Raw genomic sequence first — 25,507 nt, 5'->3', positions numbered from 1 at the left:
GTGAAGGAGATCCTCTGGGGGCTCAGAGTGAAGAAGGAAAATCCGTGATTGGAGAGCAGCTGTGACAGAGAGAAGGATGTGTCCTTAAGTGTAAGAAGCCTGGGCATACAGACCTCAGGCCACTTGCCCTGCTGTCCTTCTCCATTACAATGCAGGGTCAGGAGGGCTGGGCCTCTGCCTCCACTCCCGTGGGAGCCTGGCTTCCATCCGTCCAGCGGGCTGACACCGGGCCCAACCACACTGATGCTCACCGGCACTTTTTAAATTCTCATTTCGTGGACTGCTGAACCCCGCTGTCCCCCTCCTGTGTGCACCCTTTAAAACACCCGTCAGCTCTGTGCCAGTCAGAGAGGAGCTGAGGAAAGTGTGTTTATCGCCAACACGTGGGAGCGAGTCTGAGTGTCTCTGAATGCAGTGGGCGGTGCGGGCTTTCCTTCCCCAGCCGCTCACGTGGCGCCCAGTCACGGTCTTCCACAGAAACCTGCTATGTGCTCTGTGTGGAGCACTTTTCCTTCCGGCGGAGGAGGCTTAGGTGGGCTTGTGAGGGCACCAGGCGTCCTGGTCCCTGGCACTGGGTGTGGGGTGGCTTTGGGGAGTTCTTTCCACGGTCCCTCCTCAGTCCTCTCCTCTGTACAGTGGGCATCTAACATGGGTATCAGTAGGTTTGGGGCCGGATTGAGATGATTGAGAGCCTGGGAAGTCCCGCCCAGTGTTGACGCCTGGAAAGCAGCCGCTCTCGGGGTCTTCGCCCGCTTCCCCAGCACAGCGGTGTGGGCAGGGGTGGCTCACACGGCGTTGCCAAGTGCACGACCCTCAGGGACCATCCTGATGTCTCCTCCGCCTCATCCCTGCTGTCCGAGTGTCCGCTTCCTTGTCCAGAACCCTCCCCTGTCAGCGCAGAAGCAGGTGATCTCGCTCCAGAAGCCGCTGCCCAGTCACGACATGGGATCAGAGCTCCTCCACCAGCGCCCACGCTGTGCCTGGGCCGGGCTCAGCTCCTGGGCCGCCCAGAACCATCCCGGCCCAGCCCTGGGTCGTGAGAGCTCACAGGGGGGGTTTCCCCAACTCTGCACGTGCTTCAGGCTCCCAGTGGCCAGCCCTAACCTAGACCGTCTGGGCTCTGCCTGTGTCCTTCCCATGGCACCCCCTGCGGCTTTCTGAGCCTTTCAGCACCTACAGGGCCGCTGTCTCCCTCACACCCACAGCTCCTTCCCCCACCCGTTCTCTCCCTGCCTCTTCCCCGCCCTCCTGGTGGCCTGTTGCCCTGCAAACACTCATTCCTTCTGTGGTTCCGTTGGATGAGACAGGGGTCTCTCCTGAGTGAAGATTCTTGGTGGGTGTGTCTGTGGCCAGGCCTCTGACGTGGAGTGTGACGCCCGTATCTTGTGCTGCAGGTCACTGAAGCGCTCCTTGCCGCCTTGAGGGTAGTCGGCCTGATTATACTTGGCATGGCAGTCGGCATACAAGCTGGCGTGGCAGCAGGCATACCAGTTGGCGTGGCAGCAGGCGCAGCAGTGGGCATACCAGTTGGCATGGCAGCAGGCATCATCGGAACGAGTGCGGTCATCATGGGCATCCACAGGACCCTACAGGACTGAGGCGAGCAACAGAAGTGGTGAGGTAAGGAATCATGCTAGCGGCAGCCAGTTAGTATGGAGACCACTTGCTTGGCTGCCAGGGTTCTTGTTCCAGCGTTAGGAAGGGTTCAGCAATCTGGAGAAGGGCTGTGTGTAACTTAATCCAGAGACGAAGCATAATTTTGAAAGGCATTTGGGGGTCAGAGGAGCCAAGCTAAAGAAACTATGATCTCCTCTCAGGACCCCATGCTTTTTCTTAATACAAATTGTCTGAGGCGAAGTGGAGATAAACACTTCAAAGGGTCGGGTTTCCTATACACAATCCATTCATTGTCAGATCAGAAGAATTAGCCTGTGGCTGTTCAGGTGTTTAGCCAGTAGGAGGCAGTAATATGTAGGTTAAGATGCCCTGAGCTGTCTGGCAGCAAACAATCAGTTGAATGCATCCTTTTCAGGTTTGGGGAAATGCCCTTCAGCCACTCCAGCTTCAGGCCGGCTGTGATGCTGGAATTAGCTTCGGGCACTTAGGCAGGTGGTGGGGTTTACTTTATTGATTTCACTCTGTTTTACACTCATTGGGGCTAATTTTAAAAAATGTGTTTTTCTTGAGTTTTTTTCTTTCTTTTTTTTTTTTTTTAGAAATTGAGGAAGAGCAAGGAATAGAGGGACACAAAAATGGGGAGAGATTCATCAGGGGGCTGCCTCCTGCACGCTTCCTACTGGGGATGAAAGCCTCCGGAATTGAACCCAAGACCCCTTGGATCATGGGATCAACACTCAAGACACCAGGCCAGGCCCATTCAGGGCTGCTTTTTCATGGGAGCTATAAAAGCCCAGGAAGAATTTAATTTGGGCAATTTACGGCTGGGGTGAATGCTATTAAAAGACAACAGTTGGGGCTCTGTCTTTGCACTTGAATGCTTTGTGTCCCCCCTCGCCCCCCCGGTTCACCGTTGCAGCCCCTAACCCCCCAATTGTGAAAGGTGATTTGGAGCTGGGCCTCCTGGGAAGGTCATTAGGGCTCAGAAGGAGGGCCATGAGGTGGTGGCAAAGGGTGCGGGGTGGGCATCATGGGATCCGTGCCCTTACAAGACAGACCAGAGCCCTCTCTCCTCCACGTGAGGACATAGCGAGAAGGTGGCCCTTTGCAAGCCAGGAAGAGGCTCCACCAGGAACTGCATCTGCCAGCACCTTCGCCTTGAACTTGTCAGCTTCCAGGACGGTGAGAAATGAATGTCTGTGCTGCGCCCCCAGCCGGTGGTGTGTGGCCATGGCAGCCGAGCTCAGTGACTGGCTCTTCCCCAGCCGCCTGAGTGCGTCCTGGCCATTCTCTGCTTTTCTCAGGTTTCCTCTTGGAGGGCGAGGACGGGTGAGGGGCAGGAGACACACCTGTGAGGACAAGAGCAGGACCCATTGTCCCGCCAGGGCTGGGGCTCAGCGGCTGGAATTGTGTTGAGGATTCTCGGCCACGAATGTGACGCAGCCCCAGTGGCCGAGGCTCCTTTCCTCCTGCCACTCTCTCCTCCTCTTGGTTCTGGAATAATTAGTATCGTCATCTCCCCAGCGTCGCTGGCCCCCTGACTCCTCACTCCACGGCCTTTCTTTCTGCATCAGCTCAGCAGCCTCTCTCCTCAGTGCCTGCAGCTCCTGGGTTCCCTGTCCAAGTTCCTGAGAGAGAATCTGATTGGCTCAGCTTACCGCATCCTAGCTCAGCCTCCTGATTGGCTGCTGTTGGGTCAGGTGAGCACACTGAGCCAATCAGTTCTGACTGATGGGGCCAGTCACATGGTTTACACCTGACCCTGGAGGCAGAGGCAGTTTCACTTGGAGGGGACTGTGGGTGAGTCAAACTCCATGGTTTGGCACCCCTGGTCCAGGGGCACCCAGGGGAGGGGGGGAGCTGGCACCACCCTTGGGTCCCTCCAGAGCTGCTGGGAGCCTGGGGCTGGTCCCAGGGGAGATTTCCTGCCTAGAATTAGAGCCCGGAGCTCACATCTCCCATAAGACCCGAGTCCCCGGATTCCCTGTCTCCCACGGCTATGGGGGAGCTTTAGACCAAGAAGGGAGAAAGCCTTCTCCTGGCTCACCCGCTGGGTATGGGGCTCACAGAGCAGCTGTGCCCTCTGACCCAGAGGGAGCCTGGGAGCGAGGCCAGCATGGATTCTCCCGGACCCGCACGGAGGCGGACATTCCACCTGGGGATCTGAGCAGGGCCCTGCTGGGCAGCAAGTACAATTCCTTCTCCTTGTTCTTCAACCTTCTGAAGCCCGAGCTTCGTCCCCGCCTGGTGTCTGTGCACCTAGGGGATCGGGGCCCCCACCTTCCTCCTGCCGGGAAGGCACAGCCCAGGGGAGGGGACGCGCCAGGTCTCCAGTCAGAGTGTGAGGGGCTGTGCTGCCACCACAGAGAGCGGCCATTCAGTGGGGCCACTGGTGGCAGAGGCCAGGGGGGAAGAGGAGAGCATGGGACCCGCCCCTTTTGAGACCAGGCCCAGGGCACACTAGGTACTAGCAGAGGGATACACTGAGGAGGTTAATTTTTTAAAAAGACTTAATTTAATTTTTAGAGAAATTTTTGGTTTATAGAGACATTGAGAGGAAGGTACAGAGATTTCCCATATGCCCCACCCCCCACTCACGCAGAGCCTCCCCCATTATCAGCATCCCTGTCCAGAGCGTGTATTTTTGTTATAACAGATGAACCTACATCGACACATCACAACAACCCACAGACCTTAGTTTAGCCCAAGATTCGCTCTGGGTGTGGTGCATTCTATGAATCCGGACACATTATAATGACACATATCCATCCTTACACTGTCACACAGGAGTTTCCCTGCCCTCAAAGTGGAGGTGACTCATTTCAATATTCAACCAGGGGCAGCGTCAACCATAGCAGGACCTGGTCCTCACACTCACACTCCCTATTCCCAGCCTCCTAAGTGTCGTCTGCATTAGGTGGGTTTCGCTTACTATTTGCCATCCATTCTGACAGTTTTCCACTCTGTCAGTGTAGGTGACAGCGTACAGAACCTGGTCAGTTACAAGCAGATTCTTCTGATCATGAGACCGTTTCTGTCCTGAATTCACTTCCTCGTCCACCTCCCACCCATGACTCACTTCAGGGCATCAGTTCCCTATTTTGTGATCCCAGTTTCCTGACAAGGTTCCTGCCTCCTGTCCCTTCACCTCCACAACCAGTCCCCCAGGAACCCCCGTGTCCTTCCCACATGTCCCATCTGTCCATGACCCTCCTCTGGCCTCAGGGCACAGGATGCCCCTGGGCAGCCATAGCCCCTCCTGACCCTTCCCCACCCTCCTGCCCTCCCTGCCCTCGAACCCCGGGCTGACTGAAGGCCTTGCCTTTCCCTCCCCACAGCTCCCTCTGGCCTCTGCTCCTCTGCATGCCCCCTTCTCTCTGCCCCCAGCCCCTGCCACACGCCCCCTCCTCCTCTCCTTCCCCCAGACAGACCCCTCCTCTGAGGAGCTGCCCTGAAGGCCCAGCCTGGCTCAGCTGCCACGCTCAGGGTTCCCAGACCCCGGGACCGCCACCTCTCCCCACGTGATCATGCTCTGCTGTGGTCCCTGTGCCTGTCTCACCCCCTCTGGGCTTGGAGCTCCATCAGGGGGGTCCTGTGTGCTCGGCCCCCCTCCCTGCAGCTCCTGGGTCCTGAGAGGGGCCTGGTTTGGAACAGGAGGGAAGGACCTGTGGGAGCAGGAGGGCTGGACGGCCAGGGGGCCAGGGCTCAGGCCAGGCAGGCCCAGAGTTGGTGTCCTTCTGGGGGAGAACAAGGGCATTTCTCACTCTGAAGGGAAATGTTGGATTCAGGTGAGGCCTGGGCACTGTCCCAGGAGCAGGGCAGTGAGCTGGGGCCTGGTCCGGGGGAGGCAGTGGTTCCCAGGAGCAGTGAAGCAGGTGGACTGAGCTGTGGAGGGTGCAGGCGCCTTCCCGGAATCGCCCCACTTCCTGTAAGAGCCCCGGCCACCTGGCTGCTTTCCCTGCACACCAGGCGCTGGGCCGGCCCCTCCCAGGACCCTGTGTGGTCAGGACACCAGGGCTATTGGGGGCGGGGAGCTGTCCCCATCTGACCCTGAGAATGGAATGTGGGGCATCAGGCAGACACTTGCCTGGGAGGAAGGAGGAGCGAGAACAGAGGGGCTGGGGGGCATGAACCCCAGCAGCAGCTGAGGCCCACGGCTACATGTCCTGCAGGCACAGGCCCCCGGAGAGGATTGATCTGGGTCAGGTCGGCATTGGTGCTGAGGTGGAAAGTCTCTGCCCTGAAGCCCTCACTCAGATCACAGAAGGGGAGGCCAAGCTAATGAGTCCATAACTGGGGTGAAATGGAAACAAGAAACACTAAATTAAGATAAAAAGCAGAAGTAGAGAAAGAAGGGAATAGAGAAATCTTAGGACAAATAGAAAACAACATGTTTCTAAATAACCCCTGTGAGAACCAATCCTGAAACCCTAAAAAAAGTGTTCAGTTGAGGTGAGTAAATTAATACACACAAATAAATAGACAATAGATTAAAATCCATGGGATGCAGGAACAGCAGCAGTGAACGGGAAATGTGTACCATAAACGCTCCCATTGGAGAAGAGGAAGTCTCCAATTACTATCCCAGCTCCATCTCAAGAAACAGGAAAGGGAAGGAGAAAACCAAGGCCAGTGCAAGGAAGGAAATAACAGAGCGCAGAAGCCAGTGAAACTGAAAACACAGACAGAACAGAGAAAATCAAACAAACAAAAGCTGGATCTTTGAAAACATCGATTATGTCAACAAACTCGTTCATTAAAAGATGACAAAGGAAAAGAGAGAAGACGCTGATTACCAGGATTGGGACGGGAAGCGGGGCTGTTACTACAGAGCCTGCGGGCACCGGGGCTCCCAGGGATCCTGTGCACAGCGTTACTCACACTTGACATTCTGGGTGAAATGGGCCAATTGCTTGAAAAAGCCCAACGTACACACCTCAGTAAGAACAGAGACCTCACCTCTCTTCAGGGTGTTTCAGTGCAAGGAACCGCTCAGGTGCTGGTCGCACCCACAGCGGAGGCCTTGAGGGGGATGAAGTCAGGAAGTTGGGTGGGAGCCACACTGAGCCAGTGCAACCAGGACACGAGCGTCAGAAGTGTTTGTCTTCCTGGGCTGGGTCAGAGGGAAAACGAAACTCTTGATCATAGAAGGCTGGGCCCCGAGGCAGCAGCACAGACACAGCTGCACAGAAGGATGGCTCCGGTAAGTCCCCAGAAAGCTTTTATTTCAAACACCGCAATTCTGTTAGTGGTGATGATGTGGGTCTCCTTGCTGGGCTGCAGCTCTGGCACCGAGGGGCACGGGCGCCTGCTGAGGCCTGAGGGTCCGCTACCCGGGGCGGGAGGGCTCCCCAGAGCCTTCTTGAGGAGGCAGGAATGGTGGGCTCAGGGGGGGGCAGCCTCTGCCCACTGCCCAGTCCCACCTCCTCAGTCACACTGTCCTGCGTGGCTGCGATGAGCTCGGGAGGGAGGGACGGGAAAATGGCTCCCAGCGGTGTGGGGCCGAGGCAGGGACTGCAGGAAGGGTTCTTATCCATCCTTCACCTCCAAGAAGCTCACCCGTTCCCTCTGCTTTTCTTTCCATCCCTCTCTTCCCCTTCCATGTGCTGCTCCTTCCTTCTGGCTGCGTAACAGTCACATTTCCAAATGCTCGCTGCATCCTGACACCATGCAAAAGGCTTTTATTTAATCTCTGCTTCAAGTGTGTCATCACATTTTCCGTGTTAACTGCCCCCCTCCCCAAACCCAAACCCAAATGGAAACCTAACATTGAGGCTAAAGTCCCCTGCACTGCTCCCCCCCCCCGCCCCCCGCCGCACACAGTCCCTCCTCTGTGTGGCTCTGTACGTGTCCTGCCAAGTGTTTTCTAGTCCTTTGCATACAGAAGTGTATCCACCTTTTAAGTGTTGTTTTGTGGCTTTGGGTTTTGCTGTCATTCTTAACTTGGTTGTCTGAGTGCAGTTCACTTAGGAAATGCTTGAATCTTTTCCTTTATTTACCAGCTTTTGAAATAATATGGTGATTCTTTTGTATCCTCCAAAGGTAACCAATGCATTTCTAAAAATGTCATTATGAACACACTAGACCCTGGTGCATGAATTCGTGCACCAGTTGGGTCCCTTGGCCTTCCCTGCAGGATCAGGACAAAACTGGCTCTCCGACATCCCCCGAGGGGTCCTGGATTGTGAGAGGATGCAGGCCAGGCTGAGGGACCCACTGGTACACAATTGGGGCCAGGAAGGGATGTGGTCAGTTCGGCAGCTGGGGAGGGACCATTCGAGGGCTCCAGGGTGTGTCTGGCTTATCTCCCTGAGTCCCCAAGAGCCAGACCCCAGCAGCAAGCTTACCTACCAGTTGAAGCATCTTCCCCCTGGTGGTCAGTGCATGTCATAGGGACTGGTCTACCATTCGACTGTCTGCCCCTTGGTGATCAGTGCATGTCATAGCGAGCAGTTGAGGGGCCTTCGCATATCATTAACATATGCTTTGATTGGTTGAAGGGATGACTGGACAGCCAGACACTTAGCATATTAGGCTTTTATTATATAGGGTTGATATCATTATTCACATATCTGATGTGTTTCTTTTTGATGCTCAAATTGTTCCATCTTTGGTCAAGTGGACCTATGATGCCTGTAGTCAAAAGCTTTTCTCTCAACCATGTCTCCCCAGCAGACTTCCAGTTGGCAGCCACCCTCACTTCTCCCAGCAACAGCCACCCACCCTGGTCATGGTGCTCGGGGCCCTTGTGACCCCGCTCACCTGAGTCAGGGAGGAGAGGTGCTGGCTGACCTCGGAGCGATCCTAAATAGAACTTGTGTGATACGGGCGTGTTTCGCATTCCCAGTGGGATGAGGGGAACATACTCCCTGCTCCTGCAAAACCCAGAAGGGCACTGCCCTGCCACCAACTCCACTCACACCCTGGGTCCCCAGCTGGGTTTTGGCCTGGAGCCCAGACTTCAGCTGCCCCCACCTGCCTGGGATGCTCTGGGATTTAAAGGGCGCAACATTGGTAGCATGCAGACTAGGTTTTGATCTTTCTCTTCTATTCACTGGGTAAGGATCTTTGCATGTTACCTAACCTTCCTGAGACTCAGTCTTCTCATCTGTCAAATGGGGTAATGACAGTTTGTAGTCAAAGGAGTGATGGATATGAAATGTGGGCCCTGTTGAGCACCGTGTCTGGCTGTGCAGGTCGGGGCTCTATCACTCAGAATCACTCAGGCCTGGCGCAAGGTGGGGGCCCTTGATGACGCATTTGAGACTTCCTGGGAGTCATATACTCACTCACTGACACCAACATGCTCTGGCATAAGATGTGCTCATGCCCGTGTCTGCACACCTCTCGGCCACACCCCCGTGCTGCACACCTGCCCACACCTCCCCTCCGGACACCCTGTCCATCTCTTCTTTGTCCCCCAAAGAGCTCACTTCCAGTTCAGCAGCCCCAGTAAAGGAGGGACTTTGCGTCTGTGGGAGGAGAGCGCCCTCTTCCATTTCCTGCAGGAGATGATCAGAGGGCGCTTGCAGGCTGGGCTGGGGCTCCTCACAGGTCAGGTTCTAGAATGTTCCCTGAGAGGACTAACCTCAGCCTGTTTCTGGTTTTTCAGTCACAGGCTGAACCAAAACCTGGAGACCTGATTGAGATTTTCCGCCCTGGTTACGCACACTGGGCCGTCTACGTGGGGGACGGCTACGTGGTGCACCTGGGTCCTCCAGGTGAGGCTGGTTCTCCGCTGAAGCTGAGGGCAGAGGTGGGAGTGTTAGCGGCTGCACACTCGTGTGCTGTTCTCACCCAGTGCCCGGATGGTGGGCACTCCCTGGCCATTGGCTGCATGATGTTCCCTGGTAGGTCTGCAGCCGCTCCTCTTCCTCAGCAGTGAGTTCGTGGAGGACGGATTGTTGGTCTTTGTTCCAGGTGATACTGGGGTTCACTTCCAGCCAACCCACTGTCCCAGGGAAGCACCCCTTTGTGTGCTCCATGTTCTGGGGGCAGATGAGTAGGACACAGCGTACAGCTGGCTCAGAGGCATGGAAGGAGCGAGGGCCTCCCACTTAGCAGAACCCGTTTGGGGTCCTGGGACCTCCACTTGCCGACCTGTGACTTGCCCGTGTGACTTGCCCCCTGAGCTCAGCTGCACCCTCTGTAGAGCAATGAGAACCCCACCTCCCGGTCGTGCAGGGTGGGATGCAGGACAGCACGGGGGAGCTGGGCAGGGCCTAGCAGGTGCTGGGCCAACCTCCCTTCCCTCCCAGAGCTTCGTGGCATTAAAGCAAAGGCCGAAAGCCTGGAAACCACCAACAGCAGGGAACGGGCCAAATAAAATCGGTGCCTGCATTTCATGGCAGACGGTGCCACCATTACAAACAGCTGTATGGAGGTGTGTGCATACACATGTGAATTTGAAAGCCAAACGCAGGCTTTAAAAAATTAAGCTTATTGAGGAATAACTTACTATTTTATTTTTTTGTAATCCTCATCTGAGGATATTTTTTCCATTGATTTTTAGAGAAGTGGGAGTGGGGAGAGAAACATCAATGTGAGATGTTTCTCTCTCTCACCCTCTCTGTGAACAGGATGATGCTCCAGCCAACTGATCCACACTGGCCAGGGTCAAATGCCCTTTTAAAAAGAAAATAAGAACTGGTGAACTAAAGTGTACACACACACACACACACACACACACACACACACACACATACACAGTCAGTGAATGCAGAAGCTGGTCATTGGATGAGCTGGCTGTTCAGAGATTGATGTTTTACCAACAGGCTTTCTGTGAGCCCAGCTCCATCCGGCAGGTCCACTGGCCCTTCCCTGAGGGTTTCTGGGCCCATCACTCACCTTCTCCTGTCAGCTTTCCCAGAAGCCTGGGTGAGGCAGGAGGCGGGCGTCCTGTTAGGGGCCAATCTGAGAATTCAGAGCTGGGAGAGGGTGGCCACCACCTGACCCAGGCCCTTCCGTCTGTAAGTGATGAAAGCCCCTGAGAGGAGAAGGGACTGGCCTGAGGCCACACGGTGGGTGGGGCTCTGGGTTTGCAGGTCAGGCCTGGGCTTGCTCAGCAGCCTCCTTTCCTACTATTGAAAACATGTCACCCTGGCCGCTGAGGGCCCCACCCCACTCTGGCTGGGGCTGCACCTGGGGTCTGTGCCCTGTACCCTCTGCCCCTCCTGCATCTTTCAGGGACATCTGAGCCCACAGGGGCCTTTAGAAGAATCCACATCCTCGGCTTTAGAAATGAGGAGCCAGAGTCCAGGGGGCATCTGTGACTTCTCCAAGGGCACCCAGGCGGGGGTCGGCCTGTGTTTGAGGTTGAAGTCAGGCAGGGGGCCGGCCTTTCCCCAGCTCATCCTCACTGATGAAGCCCAGGGCAGTGGGGCTGCCTGCTTGCCCGCGCTGAGTCCCAACCGTTGGCCTCTTTCCTCTTTGGGAACCACAGGTGAAATCGGGGGAGCGGGGTCAGCCAGCCTCATGTCCGCCCTGACAGACAAGGCCATAGTGAAGAAGGAGCTGCTTTATTTTGTTGCCGGGAAACACACGTACCGTGTCAATAACAAGCATGACCAGAAGTACCCACCGCTGCCTCCCAGCGATATTGTGCGCCGCGCGGAGGAGAAGGTGGGGCAGGAGATACTCTACAAGGTGACCAGCGACAACTGTGAGCACTTTGTGAATGAGCTGCGCTACGGAGTCTCCCGCAGTGACCAGGTGCGTCCTCAGCCCGTGTCCCTGTCCCCAGGAACCAGACCATTCCCTCCGCTGACAGAGGCTGGGCATCATGTGGGCGGGGGCGGAGGCATGAAGGCCACAAAATAGCAGGGACAGAATCCATGCCCCGAGGGAGTGACAGTCGGGGTAGGGATGAGAGTGGGGAGAAGTGCCAGTCGCTGTGCAGACCATGAGGTAGGGGGTGATGTTGCAGCCATGACAGTCACCCCTGGCCCCTCCCATAGCTCCAGAGGAGAGTTTTTTATCCCCACTTCACAGATGGGGAAACTGAGGCTCATGGTGCTTTCCTCGCTCACCCAAACTCATTCCACCACTAGGCATCGAGTCTCTAGCACCTGACAGCCAAGTGCAGAGGTGGGATTTGAACCCAGGTGCCTGATCCAGGAGGCATCACAGAAGAGGCAACATTCGAGCTGAATCTGATTTCTTTTTTAAAAGAAATCTATTTCATTGATTTCAGAGAGGAAGGGAAAGGGATAGAGAGTTAGAAACATTGATGAGAGAGAAACATTGATCAGCTGCCTCCAGCACACCCCTACTGGGGACGTGCCCGCAACCAAGGTACATGCCCTTGACTGAAATCGAACCAGGGACCCGCAGTCCACAGGCCTTCCTCAATTATGTGATCAGGCCTGGCAGGGGGCTGGCTTGGGCCCCTGTGCCATAGTTTGCTGACTCCTGGTCTCAGATAATCTGAAAAACTACATACCCCTCACACATTCTTAGCTGACATCAAACATTTAAAAAGTTTATAGATACTAAAGAGTTCAGAGGATGGCATTTTTGGTAGGTGGTACATATGTGTATTTTCTTCACATCCTTGGCTTTGCAGTTAGCTCACGCAGTTAATGGAAAATGCCTGCATGTCATTTGAATACACAGAGCAGGCATTCCTGCCAACCAGTCAGCCAAAGCAGACCTAATTTCATTCATTTATTTATATTTATTTATTGTTAGTCCTCATCCAAGGATATTTTTCCATTGATTTTTAGAGAGTGGAAGGGAGGGGAGAGACACAGAGAGAGAAACATTGATGTGAGCCAGGCATATTAATTAGTTGCCTCCCCCCTGAGCCCCATCTAGGGCCGAGGATGAGCTTGCAACTGAGGTACACGCCCTTGACTTGAATCGAACCTGGAACCCTTCTTTCCACTGTATCCACTGAGGCCAAACCAGCTAGGGCCAGACTTCACTTCTTTTAGGAAAAAAGCTGGATTCCCCTTCCCCACAACTCAAATGAATACATTACAGCACGTTTCCATGGCAACTGTCTGGGGTGGGAATTCCCATCTACAGTAACAGAGGTAGAGGGAGCCTCCCAGGGGGGATGTGGTCTCCTGGTTCTTCCCACGGCCGGTCTGTCTGGGAGCACTGGGTGCCCCATCCTCGCTGGAACCTTACGCCTCGTCCAAGGCTGTAGATCCCGGTCGGTGAGGAAGACGCTCCTCTTCTGTGAGGGGAGAAGGGCTGTGGTGAAAGGGGAGGGGCAGGGAACCCCCTGGGAACTGCCCCCTGGAGCCCGTGGGGACCCTGCTGTGGGGTCTCCCTCCTTTGAGCTGAGGTGGGAGGCGTGGCAGCCTGCGGGTCCGGCTGCCCATCAGGCTTCTGTGCTGGAACCCCCGAGGGCCAATCTGGGAGACCCCAACTTTTCAGGGGTGGTTGGCTGCCTGCTGTGCTCCCGAGGGACTGGGGGGAGGTCTCTTCCCCTGAGCAGCTGGTCCCTGGTGCCTCCCTTTTGAGCTTCCATGGCCGGGAACTCGACCTTGCCTGTCTGTCTCCCTCTTACTCCTTCCTGCTCCCTGACTCTGTGTCTACAGAGACTCCTTTCATCTGCCTCCATAAATGAGTGGGCGCCCCTAGGCCGGCCCCAGCCCCTGAAATGCCTGCGGGAGAAGCGGAAGGCTGCCAGGAGAAGGACTGTCCAGCCAACCTCTGAGCCGGGCCCTGAGCGCCTCTCCGAGCGCTTACTGACAGGGGCTGACACTGGGAACCCCCTCTGTCCCGGGACCGGCATGTGTGGCCTGCAGCTCAGGAGTGTGGCTCTCAAGGACCTGGGCGCTTATTGGTCCTTGAGCACTCAAGGTCCAGTCATTGGAAATGTCGTCGTCTGTTGGGGTCCAACCCCAACGGGTCCAGGGATCCCCAAAGGTGTGGACGGAGTCGGCAAAGAATGAATGACATGGAAACTGGTTTCAGTTCATCAGCATAGCGAGGTTCTCCCTCCAGGATCTCCAGCGAAGTTCTGGCTAGGATCTCCAGCGAAGTTCTGGTCAGGATCTCCAACCAAGTTCTGGTGCCATGTTCTCTCGCTAGGTTCTGTCTAGGATCTCCAGCCAAGTCCTGTCTCTTGGTTCTCTCTCTAGGTTCTCTGTCAGGATCTCCAACCAAGTTCTGGTGCCATGTTCTCTCGCTAGGTTCTCCAGCCAGGTTCTCCAGGTTCTCCAGCCAGGTTCAGTCACCAGGTTCTTTAGCAAGGTTCTATCCAGGTTCTTTTGCCATGTTCTGTCTAGGTTCTCCAGTGAAGTTCTGTAGCCAGGTTCTGTCCAGGATCTTTTGCCATGTTCTCTGGCTAGGTTCTGGTTAGGATCTGACGAGGTTCTGATGAGGAGCTGATGAGGAGCTGATGAGGAGCTGATGAGGAGCTGATCAGGTTGTGTTGAGGATCTGATGATTATTGTCTTGTTACATCCGTATTTATACCAGCCGATTTTAATCCTGTCAATTTCTATTACAAAGGTTAGGGCGTTTCTTATTTCCATTCCAGGGAGTAAAGATTATGTAGCTTAACTACCCGCCTGGCACTTAATTAAGGGGTTGTATCCCCTCCCTAACCTCAGAGAAAAATCCCCACCTGGGGAAACAACCTTTCTCAGAGAGGTGACCTTGGTTAAAACACATGGCACTAAGGAGAGCAAACATATTAAGAACAATATGCTTTATATGCCAGGTCCCTTGAAACATATGCTGTGCAGATGTTTCTTTCCTGCAGCGACTGTGTCAAGCAGCAAGGATGGACCGGCTCCCGGCAGTCGTCCATCCTGGCTGCGCACCTCCGCTGGTTGGGCATCACCCTGCCCACCAAGAGGTCGCCAGTTCAGTTCCTGGTCAGGCTCAGGCGTTGCGGGCTTGACCCCACAGGGGTGTGAGCAGGAGGCAGCCCATGGATGTGCTCTCACATGGATGCTTCTCTCTCTCCCTCTCCCTTCCCCTCTCTCAAAATCAATAAACTATTCTTAACAAAAAACATGTAGAGAGATGCAGTGTCAGGAGGGCCGGGCCTCTGCCTCCTCTCCCGTGGGAGCCTGGGAGCCTGGCTCCATCCATCCAGCTGGCAGACACCGGGCCCAACCGCACCGATGCTGACCGGCCCTTTGCAAATTCTCATTTCACGCACTCCTGAGCCCTCGCTGTCCCCCTCCTGTGCGCACCCTTTAAAACACCCGTCAGCTCTGTGCCAGTCAGAGTGGAGCTGAGGAAAGTCTGTTTATCGCTGACACGTGGGAGCGAGTCTGAGTGTCTGTGAATGAAGTGGGCGGTGCGGGCTTTCCTTCTCCAGCCGCTCACGTGGCGCCAAGTCACGGTCTTCCACAGAAACCTGCTATGTGCTCTGTGTTGAGCATTTTTCCTTCGGGGGAGGAGACTTGGTGGGCTTGTTAGGGCACCAGGCGTCCTGGTCCCTGGCACTGGGGGTGGGGTGGCTTTGGGGAGTTCTTCCCGCTGTCCCTCCTCAGTCCTCTCCTCTGTACAGTGGGCATCTAACATGGGTATCCGTAGGTTTGGGGACAGATTGAGACAATTGAGAGCCTGGGGAGTCCTGCCCAGTGTTGACGCCTGGAAGCAGCCGCTCTCGGGGTCTTCGCCCGCTTCCCCAGCACAGTGCTGTGGGCAGGGGTGGCTCACACGGCGTTGCATAGTTCACGACCCTGAGGGACCATCCTGGTGTCTCCACCGCCTCATTCCTGCTGTCCGAGTGTCCGCTTCCTTGTCCAGAACCCTCCCCGGTCAGCGCAGAAGCAGGTGATCTCACTCCAGAAGCCGCTGCCCAGACACGACATGGGATCAGAGCTCCCCCACCAGCGCCCACGCTGTGCCTGGGCCGGGCTCAGCTCCTGGGCCGCCCAGAACCATCCTGGCCCAGCCCTGGGTTGTGAGAGCTCACAGGGGGTTTCCCCAACTCTGCACGTGCTTCAGGCTCCCAGTGGCCAGCCCTCACCTAGACCGTCCAGGCACTGCCTGTGTCCTTCCCCCGGCACCCCCTGTGGCTTTCTGAGCCTTCCAGCACCTACAGGGCCGCTGTCTCCCTCACACCCACAGCTCCTTCCCCCACCCGTTCTCTCCCCGCCTCTTCTCTGCTCTCCTGGTGGCCTGTTGCCCTGCAAACACCCGCTCCTTCTGTGGATCCGTTGAGGGGACCCGGGTCTCTCCTGAGTGAAGATTCTTGGTGGGTGTGTCTGTGGCCAGGCCCCTGACGAGGAGTGTGACGCCCGTCTTTGTGCTGCAGGTCACCGGAGCGGTTGTGGCTGGCGGCGTGATGGCTGGCAGCATGATGCTCCGCATGGCACTCTGCTATTTACCTGGTTTGTCAGTAGGCCTGGGCCTGGGCCTGGCCGTCTCGGCCTTCATTGGGTCCCTGAAGGACACAGGCGAGCAAGCAGGAAGTACAGAGAGGTCAAGGAATCATCCCAGCAGCAGCCGGTTAGTATGGAGAGGATTTATTTACCCAGAAGGGGTAGGGTGGGGTTTATTGATTTCACTCTGTTTTATACTCATTTAGGCTAAATTTTTTTTAATTCTTTATTAGTTAAGGTATTACAAATATGTCCTTAACTCCAATCCTCCCCCCACCCCCCTCATGTTCTCATCCCCCTGTTGTCCGTGTCCATTGGTTTGGCTTATATGCATGCATACAAGTCCTTTGGTTGATCTCTTCCCCTTACCCCCTCCCTCCCCTACTTTCCCTCTGGGGATTGATAGTCTGATCGCTATTTCTCTGTCTTTGGATCTGTCCCTGTTCATCAGTCTATGTTGTTCTCTATAATCCACAAATGAGTGAGATCATGTGGTATTTATCTTTCTCTGACTGGCTTATTTCACTTAGCATAATGCTCTCCAGTTCCATCCATGCTGTTGCAAAAGGCAAGAGTTCCTTCTTTTTTACAGCAGCATAGTATTCCATCGTGTAGATGTACCACAGTTTTCTAATCCACTCATCTGCTGGTAGGCACTTAGGCTGTTTCCAAATCTTAGCTATGGTGAATTGTGCTGCTATGAACATAGGGGTGCATATATCCTTTCTGATTGGTGTTTCTGGTTTCTTGGGATATATTCCTAGAAGTGGGATCACTGGGTCAAATGGGAGTTCCATTTTTAGTTTTTTGAGGAAGCTCCATACTGTTCTCCACAGTGGCTACACCGGCCTGCACTCCCACCAGCAGTGCAGAAGGGTTCCTTTTTCTCCACATCCTCTCCAACACTTGTTGTTTGTTGATTTGTTGATGATAGCCATTCTGACAGTTGTGAGATGATACCGAATTGTTGTTTTGATTTACAGCTCTCATATAATTAGTTACTTTGAGCATGTTTTCATATGTCTTTTGGCCTTCTGTATGCCCTCTTTGGAAAAGTGTCTATCTAGGTCCATTGTGCATTTTTTGATTGGATTGTTTATCTTCCTATTGTTAAGTTTCATGAGTTCCCTGTAAATGTTGGAGATTAAACCCTTATCGGTGATATCATTGGCAAATATGTTCTCCCATGCAGTGGGTCTTTTTGTTGTTTTGTTGATGGTTTCCTTTGCTGTGCAAAAGCTTTTTATTTTGATGTAGTCCCATTTGTTTATTTTCTCTTTAGTTTCCATTGCCCTCGGAACATTACCAGAGAAGAAATTCGTTCGGCATATGTTTGCGATTTCGCTGCCTGTGGATTCCTCTAGTATTTTTATGGTTTCCCGTCTTACGTTTAAGTCTTTTATCCATTTTGAGTTTATTTTTGTATATGGTGTGAGTTGGTGGTCTAATTTCATCTTTTTGCATGTATCTGTCCAATTTTCCCAACACCATTTATTGAAGAGACTGTCTTGACTCCACTCTTGCCTCCTTTGTTGAATATTAATTGGGCACAGTGATTTGGCTCCATTTCTGGGGTCTCTATTCTATTCCATTGATCTATATGTTGTTCTTGTGCCAGTACCAAGCTCTTTTAAGAACAATGGCTTTGTAATACAGTTTGATATCTGGTATTGAGATCCCACCTACTTTGTTCTTCTTTCTCAGGATTGCTGCAGCTATTTGAGGTCTTTTTTTATTCCAGATGAATTTTTGGAACGTTCATTTTAGATCTGTGAAATATGCCGTTGGTAATTTAATTTGGATTGCATTGAATCTATAGATTGCTTTGGGTAGTATGGACATTTTGATGATCATGATTCTACCAATCCATGAACACAGTATGTTCTTCCATCTGCTTATGTCTTCCTCTGTCTCTTTTTTCAGTGTCCTGTAGTTTTTCGCATATAAGTCTTTTATCTCCTTAGTTAAGTTTATTCCTAGGTATCTTAATTTTTCTGGTGCAATGGTAAATGGGATTGCTTTTTTAGTCTCACTTTCTGTAAGTTCACTATTGGTGTAAAGAAATGCCATGGATTTCTTGGCATCAATTTTGTAACCTGATACATTGCCGAATTCATTTATTAAGACTAATAATTTTTTGATGGAGTCTTTAGGATTCTCTATGTACAGTATCATGTCATCTGCAAATAAGGACAGTTTTACTTCTTCTTTTCCAATTTGGATGCCTTTTATTTCTTCTTCTTGTCTGATCGCAACTGCTAGTACTTGTAGTACTATGTTGAACAGGAGTGGTGAGAGGGGGCATCCCTGTCTTGTTCCTGTTTTTAGGGGAAATGGTTTAGTTTTTGCCCATTGATTATGATGTTGGCTGTGGGTTTGTCATATATGGCTTTTATTATGTTGAGGTATGATCCTTCTATTCCTACCTTGCTGAGAGTTTTTATCAAGAAAGGGTGTTGAATTTTGTCAAAAGCTTTTTCTGCATCAATTGTTATGTTTATGTGGTGTTTTTCTCTCAATTTTTTTATGTGATATATTATGTTTATTGATTTGCGGATATTGTACCATCCTTGCATCCCTGGAATAAATCCTACTTGGTCATGGTGTATGATCTTTCTGATGTACTGCTGGATCCGATCTGCTAGGATTTTGTTGAGGATTTTGGCATCTATGTTCACGAGGGATATTGGCCTGTAATTCTTTTTCATTGTGTTGTCTTTATCTGATTTTAGTATTAGGGTGATGCTGGCTTCATAGAATGAGCTTGGAAGTGTTCCTTCCTCTTGAATTTTTGGGATAGTCTGAGGAGGATAGGTTTTAGTTCTTCCTTGAATGTTTGGTAAAACTCCCCTGTAAAGCTGTCTGGCCCCGGGCTTTTGTTTGCTGGAAGGTTTTTGATGACTGCTTCAATTTCTTCCATAGTTATTGGCCTGTTGAGATTTTTAGCTTCTTCCTGATTAAGTTTTGGAAGGTTGTATTTTTCTAGGAATATGTCCATTTCCTCCAGGTTGTCTAGTTTGTTGGAGTAGAGTTGTTCGTAGTATTTTCTAACAATCCTTTGCATTTCTGTGGGGTCTGTTGTTATTTCGCCTCTATCATTTCTGATTTTGTTTATTTGGGTCCTCTCTCTTTGTTTCTTGGTGAGCCTGGCTAGAGGTTCATCAATCTTGTTTATCCTTTCAAAGAATCAGCTCTTGGTTTTGTTGATCTTTTGTATTGTTTTTTTGGTCTCTATGTTGTTTATCTTTGCTTTGATCTTTATTATTTCCTTCCTTCTGCTTACACTGGGCTTTTCTTGTTGCTCTCTTTCTAACTCTTTGAGTTGTAAGGTTAGGTAATTTATTCTCAGTGTTTCTTGTTTCTTGCAATAGGCTTGTAGAGCTATGAACTTCCCTCTCAAGACTGCTTTCGCTGTGTCCCATAGGTTTTAGATTGTTGTGTTTTCATTGTCGTTTGTTGCCATGATGTTTTTTATTTCTTCTTTGATCTCTCTGGTAACCCAGTCATTGTTTGTTTGTTTGTTTGTTTGTGTGGGTGGGTGTACTCAGCGACTAAACCCCTCTGTCTGCAACCCAGGCAGACCGCCTACCCCTCCCTGTGCTGAGGCAGGCAGGACACCTGATATCTCTCTCCACAGAGGTTCCCACTGGGCAGCCACCCCCAGGATGGCTTCCACCTCTGGGCCCCCGCCTTTCAGGCTGGAGACCTATGGAGGCTGGGAAGATGGAGCTGATGTGCACACAGGACAGCAGGGGCTTGGGGACGTGCTGCCCCCCATGGAGTCACCGTATGTGCCGGAAGACCAGAACTTCTCCCCTCAGATCAGAGTGAACCTCAACTACCAAAAGGCAGCAGGTGCCAGGTAAGGCAGTAAATGGGGGTGCAGCTCGGGGTCCCTCACTTCCAGCAGAGCACTTGGTGTCCCTTCCCCGACAGCCTGCAGGGTCCTCATTCTGACTGTGACAGCTCCTGGCCCTTTGCTGCCCCTAGGCTCTGTGCCTAGAGTTGCTGGGCTGGCACGGACTAAGGGGGCCCAACTGTGCAGTGAAAGTTGGAATTGCGGGTTACCTTCCATGTGGAGCCTGTAGTCTAAAAAGTTGATTTTAGAGAGGAAGGGAGAGGGAGAGAGAGAGAAACAGTGGAGAGAGAGAGAGAGAGAGAAATGGCAGTGAGAGAGAGAGAAACATCAATCTGTTGCCTCCTGAGTTCACCCTGTGAAGGAAAACCCCTATTCTGTAAAACTACTGTTTGGAATTCTCTGCTATTCTTTAGACGGCCTCTTATTCTAAAAAAAAATAGCTTTGCTTTCTAGCCTGCTTTAGCCTACTTGAATAATGAGGAGGATAAACTTAGCTGTCTGACCTTGTAGGCCAGAGTCTAGATATGCCCAATGCCATGCCAGGTGCATTTTTTTAATTGGATAGAACTGTGTAGTTTTCAAGGCCACTTGCCAGAGTCCATTCATTGTCTTCACTAGCTGAGTTTAGACAGAGACCCCCAAAAGCTAGTAACCTTTGAATTCCTAGCAAAGGTCAGAACTGCACCACCCAGTTAATCTAGGAACCACCCAGTTAATTTAGGTAATAACAGCTGAAGCATCCCCACCTTAGTTCCCTTAATTCCTTAGATACTTGTGTAGATCCTTGTTGATTCCAGTCATTGTTTAATAGCGTGCCATTTAGTCTCCATGTCTTTGATTTTTTTGGATTGTTTTTATTGTAGTTGATTTCCAGTTTTATGCCATTGTGGTCTGAGAAGATGCTTGATATGATTTCAATCTTCTTGAATTTGAAGAGACTTTGCCTGTGACCCAATATATGGTCTGTCTTTGAAAATGACCCATGTGCACTTGAAAAGAATGTATATTCTGTGGCTTTGGGGTGAAATGTTCTGAAGATGTCAATTAATTCCACCTGATCTAGTGTGACATTTAGGATTGATGTTTCTTTGCTGATTTTTTGTAGAGGATTTGTCCAATGGTGATAATGGGGTGTTAAAGTCCCCTACTATGATTGTGTTGCTGTCAATCTCTCCCTTGATCTCCTCCAGAAGATTTCTTATGTATTTTTGTGCTCCTATATTAGGTGCGTATATGTTTACCAGAGTTATTGCTTCTTGTTGGATTGCTCCCTTTAGTATTATGAAGTGGCCTTCCTTATCTCTTTTTATGTCCTTCACTTTGAGATCTAATTTGTCAGATATAAGTATTGCTACCTCGGCTTTTTTCCCGCTTCCATTCTCCTGAAAAACCTTTTTCTATCCCTTCACCATCAGTCTGTGTGCGTTTTTTTCTGAGGTGGGTTTCCTGTAGACAGCAGATATATGGGTCATGTTTTCTTATGCATTCAGTTACCCTATGTCTTTTGATTGGGCCATTTAATCCATTTACATTTAAAGTTATTATTGATAGATACTTGTTTGTCACCATTTTTATTCTTTACCTCTGTGTTCCTTCTTCGTTTCTTATTTTTTCTTTTTACAGCAGACCCTTTAGCATTTCTTGCATTGCTGGTTTGGTGGTAATAAACTCCCGTAGTCCTTTTTTGTCTGTGAAACTCCTGATTTCACCCTCAATTTTGATTGATAGCCTTGCTGGGTACAGTATTCTTGGATTCAGACCCTTCCTTTGCATGACTTTATATATTTCATTCCATTCCCTTCTTGCTTGATGTGTTTCTGTTGAGAAATTAGTCGTTAGTCTGATGGGGGATCCTTTGTAGGTAACTTTCTGTTTCTCTCTGGCTGCTTTTAAGATTCTTGCTTTGTCATTGTTGTTTGCCAATTTAATTATAATATGCCTTGGCGTCAGTCTTTTGGGGTTCATTTTGTTTGGGACTCTGTGAGCTTCTTGGATTTGTGTGAGTTTTTTCTTCCCTATATCAGGGAAGTTTTCTGTCATTATTTTTTCAAACAGATTTTCTATTCCTTGCTCAGTTTCCTCTTCGGATGTTGTTTCGTTCCGTGTGGTCCCAGAGTTCTCTTAGGCTCTCGTTCTCTTAGGCTCTCCTCCTGCTTTTTAATTTTTTTTCCTAGAAGCTGCTCTGCTTGGGTATTTTTCCTACCTTGTCTTCTAGCTCATTGATGCGGTCCTCTGCTTCTTCTAGTCTACTGTTGATGCTTTCTATTGATTTTTCATTTCTTCTTGGTTTTTCTTCATTTCCTCTTGGTTCTTACACATATTGTTGAATTTGTCTTCCATTCTTTTCATCCATCTTATTGTCATATCTCTGAATCCTTTTTCTGACAGGTTGCTTGTCTCCATTTTGTTTACTTCCTTTTCTGGTGATGCCTGTTTTTCTGATGCCTGTTTTTCTTTCATACGCGGGCTGGTTCTTTGTTTCACCATGATCTCTCTCCTCCAGGTGTTTGGTTATGTAGATTGATTTAAAGGCACAAAATACAACACAACAAGGCACAATGTACAAGGCACTGAACACAAATGGAATCACGATATTAATAACCCCAAATAAAGGTGACCACCCGAGCAAAGAGAATTAGGGGATAAGGAAGAAAGAAGAGAAAAAAAAAGAGAAAAAGAAGAAAAAAGGAGTGCAAAAATGAAATTTGGAAAAGGGAGGGGAAAAAAGTAAGAGAGAAAAGAGAGAGAATGAAATAGAAAAGGGGAAGAGACTATTTATATGGGGAGAAAACTCCAATAGAATCGCCACTAATCCCAACCAATTCCAGCAACAGATCCCTGGAGATGAATGCAAACTACAAACAACCACTAATATCAAGCGAGGTGAGGGAAAACAGAAGCACAAAAGTAACCAGAGGGGGAAAAAACAACAGAAAAAGAAAAAGAAAAACAATCTCACAAACAAGCACAAAAAAACCAATATACTCAACAATCAAGAAAACAATAACAAAACGACAGAGAGAAAAAAAAATTGGATAGTGAAGAAAGATAAGAGAGAGGTGTATATGGATTTAGAGCAGGGGATTGGAAATTAGATATATAAGTAGGGTGAAATTTAGACAGGGGGTATAAAGAAGGAATAGGGAAAATCTAAAGCAGGAACAGGGTAAGAGAAACAGGACAACAAAAGGGGAAAAGTGAGGAAGAGAGTTTTGGCATAAAGGTAAAGTTGAGGCAGAGAAAAATGATGCTAAAGGAACGATGAAAATAGAAAGTAGAACACAAATTCCAAAATAAAATAAAGAGAAAATAAAATGACACTTTTAAAAAATGGTAAAATGGTAGTAGTATTAATACTGGTTAAGAATAAAAATGTAGTAATTAAAGAGGTAAAATCAGGTGATGAAAAAAGAAAAAAATAGTTTCTTAATTAAAAGGTGAAAAAAGAATTAAAAATAAGATATGTGCAGTAGTGAAGGCGCTTCAGGTCCTCTACTCTTCTTTCTGGGACGCCTTAGTCCTGCCAGGTATTCAGGAGAGTGTTAAATTTCCCTGCGATACACTGTTCTCTATGTTGTAAACCACAGTCCTGATTTTAAGGCAGGCCATATTTGTTTCCCAGACTGCCTTTATTTGTGTTTACAGAAGAGTCAGTTTGTGGATCAGCTCCTGGGTGGCAGTGTTTCTGGATTGACCTCCAAGGCTATAAGTCCTCTCTATCCAGCATTTAGGGTTTATTTTCCCTATCGCACTTAAAACTGGTTTGGGAGAGTCGACTGCCCTAGAGCCTGTTCTTTAATGGTTACTCCCGCTCCGTTCCCAGGTTCCACAAAAACAACTTTCCCCTGCAGTCTCTGCCAGTGACCCCAACTGGGCAATCCCATGCACTGGGTTTAATAATCAAACGCAAAGATTTAAGGGGAAGAGAGAAAACAAGAGCCTGAGAAGTTGCGTGAATTTGAAACCCTCCACCTTCCAGCTCTGTGCTCTGTCTCTTCCTTGCGTCCCCTCTCCCCTGGCACTAAGCAGCCAGCACACTGGCAAAATCCAAGGCTGCTTTTTTGCATCCAGTCCAGCTATGGGCTTATTTTTAGCATTCCCTTCCGCTAGCAGCCCCGCCGGAGCCCTTCCACACTCTCGGATCACACTGGCTCCAAGGGCCGCGGACTTTTTGGGGTGCAGATTTCACCCGTGCGCGTTCCTCTCTCCAACCTGAATTACAAACTGCACCGTTAGGCGAGATCTGACATTTCCGTGAGGAGAAGCAGGGCGCGTCTGAGTTCACATAGTCGCGCTTCTTGAGATCCGTTGTTTCCGGGTTAGTAGCCGATCTCTGGATGCCGGGTCTTTGGATGTATACACTTCCAATAAATAACAGCCACTCAAGATGGCACATTCTCCGCGGCTGAGCCAGCGCTCCGGGAGAGATTTCAGCGCCAGTCTCCAACTGTCCCCTTTCTCTGGGAGTCCTCTGTCTTCCCGGCTGCAAACTGTCTCCCAGCTGAATATCTTCTGCGTATTCGGTCTGTATGTTACCCATTTCAGCTGCTCACCCTTATCTGCTCCTGGACAAGGCACGGGACACGTCCGTCTATACCTCCGCCATTTTCTTCCCCTAGGCTAAATTTTTAAAAAATATGTCTCCATTGATTTTTTTTTTTTTTTTTTAGAAAGAGACGTAGGCGCAGGAAATATAGAAAGACATCAGTGGCTGCCTCCTGCACGCTTCCTACTGGCGATCCAGCCTCTGGGAATTGAACCAGAGACCCCTTGGTTTGTGGATCAACAATCAATGACTGAGCCACCCAGCCAGGCCATTCAGGCTGCTTTTCAAGGAGCTATAAAAGCACAGGAAGACTTAATTGGGGAAATACGGCTGGTGTGAATGCTATTAAAGACACAGTTGGGCTCAGTCTTGGACTCAATGCTTGTGTCCCTCTTACCCCCTCCCCCCATTCACCTTGAAGCCCTAACCCCCAATGTGACGGTGTTTGGAGCTGGGCTCTGGGAGGTCATTAGGCTCAGGGGAGGTCATGAGGTGGTGGCGAGGGTGTGGGGTGGGGAAGATGGATTCTGTGCCCTTACAAGACAGACCAGAGCTCTCTCTCCTCCATGTGAGGACATAGCGAGAAGGTGGCCATTTGCAAGCCAGAAAGAGGCTCCACCAGGAACTGCATCTGCCAGCACCTTCGCCTTGAACTTGTCAGCTTCCAGGACGGTGAGAAATGAATGTCTGTGCTGCGCCCCCAGCCGGTGGTGTGTGGCCATGGCAGCCGAGCTCAGTGACTGGCTCTTCCCCAGCCGCCTGAGTGCGTCCTGCCATTCTCTGCTTTTCTCAGGTTTCCTCTTGGAGGGTGAGGACGGGTGAGGGGCAGGAGACACACCTGTGAGGGCAAGAGCAGGACCCATTGTCCTGCCAGGGCCGGGGCTCAGCGTCTGGAATTGTGTTGAGGATTCTCGGCCATGAATGTGACGCAGCCCCAGTGGCCGAGGCTCCTTTCCTCCTGCCACTCTCTCCTCCTCTTGGTTCTGGAATAATTAGTACCGTCATCTCCCCAGCGTCGCTGGTCCCCTGACTCCTCGCTCCACGGCTTTCCTTTCTGCATCAGCTCAGCAGCATCTCTCCTCAGTGCCTGCAGCTCCTGGGTTCCCTGTCCAAGTTCCCGAGAGAGAATCTGATTGGCTCAGCTTACCACATCCTAGCTCAGCCTCCTGATTGGCTGCTGTTGGG

The 25,507-nt window shown here is 50.9% G+C and overlaps 2 protein-coding genes across 2 annotated transcripts in view; both read left to right on the top strand.

Annotated features, from left to right (window-relative positions):
• The window catches only part of LOC111824419 (HRAS-like suppressor 3), a 10,012-nt gene extending 8,414 nt beyond the window's left edge, over positions 1-1,598 (top strand). The window contains exon 4 of the mRNA XM_023748484.1: positions 1,395-1,598. Within this exon, the coding sequence (XP_023604252.1) occupies positions 1,395-1,598 (204 nt within the window). The remainder of the gene's footprint in view (positions 1-1,394) is intronic.
• Positions 1,599-2,847: 1,249 nt separating this feature from the next.
• LOC102439523 lies at positions 2,848-24,689 on the top strand. The gene is made up of 7 exons (XM_023748483.1): positions 2,848-2,946; positions 3,192-3,317; positions 9,230-9,338; positions 11,060-11,328; positions 15,851-16,044; positions 19,555-19,779; positions 24,447-24,689. Exons 1-7 carry the CDS (start codon positions 2,848-2,850, stop codon positions 24,532-24,534), a joined length of 1,110 nt encoding a protein of 369 aa, XP_023604251.1. The 3' UTR covers positions 24,535-24,689.
• Positions 24,690-25,507: the final 818 nt, after the last annotated feature.

This window comes from Myotis lucifugus, unplaced genomic scaffold, assembly GCF_000147115.1.
Source record: "Myotis lucifugus unplaced genomic scaffold, Myoluc2.0 scaffold_1435, whole genome shotgun sequence".
Lineage (NCBI taxonomy): Eukaryota > Metazoa > Chordata > Mammalia > Chiroptera > Vespertilionidae > Myotis > Myotis lucifugus.
This window is presented reverse-complemented; position numbering and strand designations above follow the sequence as displayed.